Raw genomic sequence first — 8,598 nt, 5'->3', positions numbered from 1 at the left:
ATATCCACATTAGTCATGTCTGAAAGTAGCTTCGTGAAGTTGTTAACATGCTCCCTGATGGAAACTCCTCTCTTCATCTTGAACTGGTAAAACCTCTTCTTCAAGTGAAGCCGATTCTCAGTGCTCTTAGTAAGATACTTTTCATTGAGTGTTTCCCACATCTTCTTCGCCGACGTCTCGTTCATCCAATCATAAATAAGATATGGCGTCAAGCATGACCGAATAACTCCACACGCCCTACTATTCATCTTCTTCCAAACCTTAGCTTCCATCTCGGCAGGTTTCTCTTGTAACTCAAGAGTCTCCTCCAAATTCTAAGCGTCCAACGCATCCATCACCTGGCACCTCCACAAACCGAAATTGATGTTACCATCAAACTTCGGAACATCGATCTTCATGTTATTGATGCTCAAACTATGTATCGTCTTCGTAAGAGACGATCCCGATGTGCTTGCTTCACCCATGTTGTCGATCTAACTCTTCAAATAGGAATCCTTCAGCGAATCCTTCAAACAAGCCTCAAGTTGAACCCGAAGCTCTGATACCAATTGTCGTGCGCGGTGCGGAAGCGGTCGAATCACACAATCCAAACAAGAGAGATCACAACCAAATAAACAAGCACAATCACCAATTAACACAAGAGATTTACGTGAATCGGCAAGTTGCCTACGTCCACGGGGCAAGAAGGGGATTGGGTTTTCACTAATAGAGAAAGAGTACAAACTGAGATTACAAATCACTCGAAGGAACAAACTAATCTCACCAACAAGCTCTTAATCTCTTCAAACAAAACCCTAAACAAATAGCTCAGAAAATACCTCTTTTCTGTGCTCCAAATATCCCCAATTTTTCTTCTCTTCAATTCTCTCTTCTAATTGTTCCATATATATATAAATCCTAAAATCATAAATATACTAGGAATTCTAAACCAAAACCAAATCAAATTAGGAATCCTAATAACCTATTACCAAAATAGATTAGGAATCCTAATAACCTCATGTTACCAAAATAGACTAGGAATCCTAATAACCTCATGTTACCAAAATAGACTAGGAATCCTAATAACCTCATGTTACCAAAATAGATTAGGAATTCTCTATCCAATAACTATTACATTTAAACCCACTCCCAAATGCAATTTGCCAAACTCTACCCCCTCTCTTCATTCTCCCTTTTTTCTCAATGTAATTCAACTCGTACCAAAGCGAGCTACTGCTCGTGTTCCCAAATCGATGCAGCGACATCCTCGACGCCTCCATGTGCTCCACCGACAGCTGCAGATTCTTCTGCAGCTCGTCGATCACCGCCCGACGCCTCCATGTGCTCCACCGACAGCTACAGATTCTTCTGCAGCTCGTCGATCACCGCCCGAACTCCAGCGAGGACGCAGAAATGCTCAAATGCCTGCTTGAAATCAAGGATATATGGTTTCCATTTAGGATTTATTAGCTTTCTCCCGATCAAACTGAACAAAAATAGGAGCTGCTCTGAAGCTGGGAGAACGAGCGGGCCCATCATCGTTATGTTCACTTTGAGAGCATCTCCGGCGATTGCCGTCGCTCGCCGCTCGCTGTCGCTCCCCGCTCGACTCTGCTTGTTCACCATCACTCGTCGTCACTGGCATCGCTCGTCATCGCTCGCCTCCCCGTTCGCCACCATAGAATCAAGCTTAGGGTTTCTAAAAGAGTCAGTCGAGCTGCTGGTTCTTAACTTCTTATTTGGGTTAGTGTGTTATACGAGTCAGTCAGGTCAACCCAAACTGACCCGTTTACTAAATGGGTAAATTTGGATTGACTCGTTTATGACCCGACCCATATAACTCAACTCATATCCATTATAAACGGGTCGGATCGGGTTGATGGGTCGGGTCATAAATTGCCACCCCTAAATTCTCAAGGTCATCTGTGTGGATACGCATACTTCAAGATCACCCATGTAATTACATCATACCTTAGGGTGTCGGAATGTAATTAATCCTTAAATTTAAGGTGTTAGGTTGGATATTCACACGAATGACAATTACCCATATCCAAGATAAATTACATCCTCAGCTAGACTTTGCTAATTTAGACCAGTTGTTAGTTTCGTCAATGCATTTGCTTGTTATATAGACTTTAAATATGATATCGTTAGTTTCATCGATTTATTTGTTTGTATCTAGACTTTAATACGAATATAAATTCATATCCCTGGATAAAAGCAACGCAGAAGAGGCAAAAGTCTGAATGCATAATTAAAAAGTTTAAATAGGAGGATATATTCAATCTAACGTCTCTATCCATTTTTATAATTTGTTGCTCGTCACTCTCCTACATGCCATGTACTTCTCAAACTATAGCCGGGGCCTTTATTGCCTTTCCCTGAAAAAAGAACGTAATCCAAGAATTATCAATACTCTAATTGTATATCGTAGAGGGTATTCTAGTATGTCATGTGTGTTTAATTTGTTTATATAAGTACAAAAAATCCAAGCTTATATGTTAGGTAATTGTAGATAAACCCCATGTAGTATCGTTGTTCAATTTACTACCCTTCTAGTTTTATTGTTGCAGATAGACCCACTAATTGAATTTCTTTTTAGTTTTTTGTCCTCAATGTTTCTATTTGTTGACAACCTTTTTTTTTTCCCTTTAAGGGCAAAAGAGTAAAAGAAATTCACTCAGGGGCAAGGGTCCATCTGCAACAATAAAGCTTAAACGGTAGAGTAACGATATTATGGGTCTATCTACAATTACCACAATATGTTTACCCAAAAGGTATCATGATTCAGTTTTCAGAATATGCAAATATAATATGATTTCAAAATGCTGAACCAAAAAAAGGAAATAGAAAAATAAGAGAAAGAGAAGACTCGTTTACATGAAACTTTGACTAGCTTTATTTCTAACGCAAATTAACAAAAATTTGAAAGAGACAGCAAGAACCAGCAGTGGTGATAATTCTTACAATGTATCAAGAAATTGCCGATCTGGCCCCAGAATTCTCAGCATAAACAAGGAAATATACTTGCTAGCTTTCAGAGGATATGTACATCAGAAGATGCCTGCGACACGTTTAATACTACCTGAAAGACAAAGGCAATGTAAGTTACTCTTTTGTTTGCAATTTTTTTTTGAAAAAGTGACAATTTACCTATGGAGAATTTTTTTTTTTAAATACACTTTTTAAAACTTTATTAGCAAAATCAACCTGTTTTTTATATAATTAGCAAAATCAACCTATTTTTTATATAATTAACAAAATCAACATTTAAGCCATGATATGATCCAAATCTGAAAAAGCTTAAAAGATAAAAGTTATAGATCTCTTCGTTAGCTTTCCAACGCATCTTGGATCACCTTATTCCGATATCGAATGAAGAAGTTATAGCCAAATACCCGGGAGGTACGCGGCAATGGTAACTGCCGCAGCAATGCGCGTCACCGCCCACTGCCGCGCCCACTGAGAAGCTGAAAACGTTATTTTTGACAGTTTTCTCGAGTTTTGTGAGGCTCACATGGTTTATTAACTGTTGAGGGTTACTTATGAACGTGAGGGAAGCAGTTACGAGCGAAAATCATGCCCACTACCCATGAAAATCGTGACATTTAAGGAGTTAAAAGTCGTGGGATGGCGGTTACAAAAAACGGAATAGTAACCGCTCCTTTAGCCACGTCACCCCCGGCTGCCGCGCCAAAGATTTTTCTTCAGCCGTGCCACCTATGACTGCCGCGCCAAAGGCACTTCTTCAACTGCGTCACCTCTGACTGACGCGCCCAAAGGGAATATAGCTGGTTGGTTATTTCACCCCCATTTCAGCAATTATGCACCTTTATCGCTATAAATACCTCCATATACACTGAAAAAAGAGAGGACGGATCCAAGGCAATTAGAGCATAACGGCTTGAGCTTTTGGCGATCTTGAGCAAGAGTGAGTCTTCATCTTTCAAAAACACTTTTAAGAAGCTTTTGGTGATTCCTAAAGATCTAAGCTCTGACTTGATCTTTAGAAGAGTGAACATCTTACATCGATAAGATATTCGCTTAAAGATTCTTACTTCGATAAACGAAGAAGAATATCCAAAAGCCTTCACGATTCAATCAGAATCTGTGAATCAGTGGTCCACGGGCTAACGCACCCCCGACACAGGCAAAGATCCCGCGCAAGCAGCGATCCAAACAACGATCCTGCGTTTGTTTCTAAGGAGCTTGTAATTTAATTTTTGTTGTAAAGAGTAGTTTTACAAAGTACGAAGCTCACTCTTTTGTATTCATTGTAATCGATAAACAGTTATAATGAATTCTACAACAAAACTTGTTCCTGGCGCAAACACACCCTAATGAAGTTTAATTGGTCTCTGTATTTTTTAAAGTTTAATTAGCATGTGATTAGCCAACACTAATTACACAGGACTACTAGTCCCATGTATTTTAAAAACTATGTTTTGCAAAATCCGCAAAAGAGGTCGATTTTGCTAATTAAATCCATAAAAGGTTGATTTGCTAATAAAGTTTCAAAAACGGTCTTTTTTTTATTTTGTTTACGTATTGGTAACAATAGACAAGCGCTAACAATGATTACAATTGGTTAGCGATCTTAAATATATACTTTTCACATTTTTGTAAGCTTATATAGATTACATTAAGTATGTTTAAATTATATTTTAGGACAGTATATCGGAGGTTTTTTTTTAAAATAGACCACTTCTGCTAAATATTTAGCAAAACCGATCTCTTTTTGGCCAGCTCATCAAAGCAGGCCAAAAAGAGGTCGGTTTTGCTGAATCTGGTCTTTGATACACACGTGACTAGTAGTCTCGTGTGTTTATTGGTTGCTAATCGCCCATTAAACAAAACTCACAAAACCTACGGGACTAATAGTCCCGTGAGTTTTCTGAAAAGTTTTCAGAAAACGTACGAGACTAGTAGTCTCGTGCATTAGACAGAGACTTTGTCTCTACTGTACAGCAAATCCACGGGACTTGTAGTCCCGTAGATTTGCGGGGCAAACCAAAACATGCACAAAACATACACATATCATACTTGCATGAATATATACCTCATATACATTGCTAAACATGCACAAAAAAATATAAAATACGCCTCATATACATTGCTAAACAGTATAATCAATGGACTATGGGGGAAGGAGAGATTGAGGGAGAGGGGTTGGGAGAGAGAGGTTGAGGGAGACAGATTGTGAGAGGGTTTACCAAATTCCGGAGAGGGATTGAGAGAGGGGTTATCAAATTCGGGAGAGGGATTGGGAGAGAGGTTGAGAGAAAGTGAGGACGGATGTGCCCTAATTTTTGGGCATAGCTGGGGCTCATATAGGCCTGACAAATCCACAGGACTATTAGTCCCGTGGATTTGCTAGGCGGCACAGACGAAGCCTCTGTCTAACGCACGGGACTACTAGTCTCGTACACTTTTTAAAAAATATTCAAAAAACCCACTGGACTAGTAATTCCATGGGTTTTCTGAGTTTCGTTTAGTGGGCGATTAGCGGCTACTAAACACACGGGACTAGTAGTCTTGTGTGTTTCAAAAACCAGATTCAGCAAAACCAACCTCTTTTTTGCTAGCTTTGATGAGCTGGCAAAAAAGATGTCGGTTTTGCTAAATATTTAGCAAAACGGTCGGTTTTGCTAAATTTTGCTAAATATGTAGCAAAAGTGGCCTATTTTAAAAAAATCTCCTAGTATATTATATACGCACATCATCCGATATAGCACTACGATATTGACTACATAGCCCTGATATTTCCCATCATCTGCAATTCGTTATAGATTTTGGTCATCCAATATTTCCCTTATATACAATATTTAAAACCTTGCAGACTAGTATTGATAACCATACTACAAAGTTTATACTACCACAAACAAAAGAGCATGGTAAAAAAATTTCTTGACCATTTTCAAGAAAGGGACCCCACAATATTTGTGAGTGGTAGTACAAAAGTAGTATAGAATTTATAGTACAATTATTATTTTCTGCTTAAAAATTTTCCAAGGTGGTATACAATTACCATTGATCATGTCCCACACGAATTAGAACATAAATGAAAACTTATACACAAATAAAGCTCATTCAGTGTGGATATTACTGAACCATAAACAGATCTTATTACATATGTTGCGTGTATGTTAGATAGTGAAGCTTTCAGTTTGTTTTAAATTAAGTAAAATAATGGTCAAATAAATTGCTTCCTCTATAGGAAGGAATATCAACAAACATGTAAATTGAGTTATTACACAGGAGAGCTTGATGCAAAACAAACATTGCTGCTGTTAAGCATGTATCAACAATAAACTTATATATTATTAATACAAAATCATGCACCTTGTAATCATGGAGTTAGCACAACAAGGGAGAACAACTTACCATAATGTCCACAAAACTTTTGCTTGCTTCCTCCTACCAATAATCATTACAAGAGCAAACTCCATTCTCAAAATGGTGAAACCTCTTGATATCCCGTGCAATTATCAAACGTCCAACTATCTTCGATATTATCTTCAGAGCATTATGACAATCCCTACAAACACGAAGATTTTTTATAATCCTAAGAGGCATTCGAGCACGAGTAGTCATGAGACCATGAACAGTGGCCAGCCTTTCGCTGTGGTAAAGTAAAGCTTCCTCCCTACTTTCTATATCAACATCATGAAGTGAACAAGTCTTATCTGGAGTATAGCCAACCTCTTTCATATGTTGAGCCAAACACCTCAAGTGTTGATAAATGATATCATTATCTGGATGTGATCGATCCCCTGCCATAAACTCTCGTACTTGATGCTTAAAATCTGGAACATTAGAATCCTTTTTGCTTTCAATCCCCTTCACTGTTTCTGATGATTCTATATTCAATAAAGCCATGTTGGATTTATTTACCCTAGAGGAATCAAGTTGTTCCACAATCTCAGCACATCGATCCCCAAGCTCAGTATACCCATTAACTCTACAAAATTTTAACAGGGCTTCCCAAACATCGACATTGGGCTCAATAGGCATCATCTCTATAAACTCCAAAGCTTCATCCAAATAGCCACTTCTTCCAAGCATTTCTATTATGCCAACATAATCTTCCATTTTAGGGGTAACGCCAAAATCCACCTTCATTGATTCGAAGTATAACATACCCTGATCAATTGCTCCAAGAACACCACAAGTATACAAAATAGCATTAAATAAATCTCCATTTGGCTCCAACCCCATCTTTTTCATCTGAGTAAACAGATCGATTGCTTCCTCAGCAAGGCCATTACTGGTGAAACCCCTTATCATAATTTCCCAGGATGTCAAATGCTTCAGAGGCATTTTCTCAAATGATTGGCGAGCATCATTAGTTGACCCACACTTAAAGTACATATCTAATATCTTATTATGAATCTCAATGTCTACTTTACCTAGTGTCCTTGAGAGATGATCATGGACTCGCCTTGCACTTTCTAAAGATTTTGCATCTCCACATGACTCCATTAACTTTATATATCTTAATCCATCAACAGCCATGCCAGTTTTCTCAAATACAGAAAGAAAGCCGACAGCTTCCTTCACCTTCCCCTGCTCGCAGAGCTCCCCCAGCTTGTACAGTGCACTTGCATGAGTCATCAATGGATTGGTAACCATTTCACCGGTATCTCGATGGACTTCGCTATTGTGTCCTTCATGTAAATCATAATTGGATATTACACTGCTAATCGGAGGAGAATGCCTTAAACTCTGCAGCCTATTTTGATAAAACCCTCTCGGATTAACACAATAATCATCATCGACAGGGTCTTCATGGACCTTTCTTGGGTTTTCTCGAAAGAACCCAGTTTGATTCTCGTAAGGATATCCATCATCCAACACATTGTCACTCTGCTGAAAACCTTCAGCAGAGTTCCTTATATGATTCTTGTTGAGACTCACATTGGTTTGCCCTACATCTTCAATCCTTTCCCTATAAAATCCATTTATTCCCATACTCCGCCCATTATCCATCTGATTGCAAGAAACATTTGTGTGTTCCTCATAAAACCCATTAGAATTCCACCGCTGAGACTCTCCAAGATCGGATCTTTGACCCCAATTTTCCCTATAAAACCCATTTGGATTCTGCTGTGGGTTTAACGGATTCTGCTGATAAGAGCCGTTGGGATCCGATTCCGGTGACAAATCGGACCTTTGGGTGGCGACGCTGAAGCTCCGCCGCCGCCAGAGGTGGATCAAAGGTGAGGGTTTTACTGAATTGAAGAGAGAATTTTGTGAAGAATCGGGAGAGATAGTTACCTGAGAGAGGGATTTGATGGTGAGAATCGATGATCGCTTTCGGTACATTTGACGACTGCACTGCTAAAACCCTAGTTTTTAGGGGATGAATAAACGCCGGGAGCTCTGGTGTTTGGAGGATGCAAACGGATTGTGGGCTTGAATTTGAGTTTTATTTTTAATCTATTAAGCCCTTAAATTTACCAAACGTTTCTGTCAAGCCCTCAACCTCTTATTTAGATCTATTGATATTTTTACTTTCATTCTATTTAACCCCTGAAGTCTTAAATTTCATGATATTTAGCCCCGTGGTCTTCTCAAACCTCAAACACAACCTAAATACATGTTTCAACTAGGATATAA

The 8,598-nt window shown here is 38.8% G+C and overlaps 1 protein-coding gene across 2 annotated transcripts; it reads right to left on the bottom strand.

Annotated features, from left to right (window-relative positions):
* Positions 2,992-8,398, bottom strand: LOC109819444 (pentatricopeptide repeat-containing protein At2g25580-like). Of its 2 annotated transcripts, none has more exons than XM_020385180.1 (2): positions 6,364-8,398; positions 2,992-3,064 (listed from the first exon to the last, which is right to left on the bottom strand). In XM_020385180.1, exon 1 carries the CDS (start codon positions 8,302-8,304, stop codon positions 6,397-6,399), a length of 1,908 nt encoding a protein of 635 aa, XP_020240769.1. In that variant the 5' UTR covers positions 8,305-8,398; the 3' UTR covers positions 2,992-3,064; positions 6,364-6,396. The 2 variants fall into 2 exon arrangements, with proteins under 2 accessions (XP_020240769.1, XP_020240777.1); XM_020385188.1 differs by lacking the exon at positions 2,992-3,064 and having other exon boundaries at positions 6,170-8,164; positions 8,257-8,346.

Source organism: Asparagus officinalis, chromosome 1 (assembly GCF_001876935.1).
Source record: "Asparagus officinalis chromosome 1, Aspof.V1, whole genome shotgun sequence".
In the NCBI taxonomy this organism is placed as follows: Eukaryota; Viridiplantae; Streptophyta; class Magnoliopsida; order Asparagales; family Asparagaceae; genus Asparagus; species Asparagus officinalis.
Note: the sequence above shows the minus strand (reverse complement) of the source record. Positions and strands in the feature narration are given on the sequence as shown.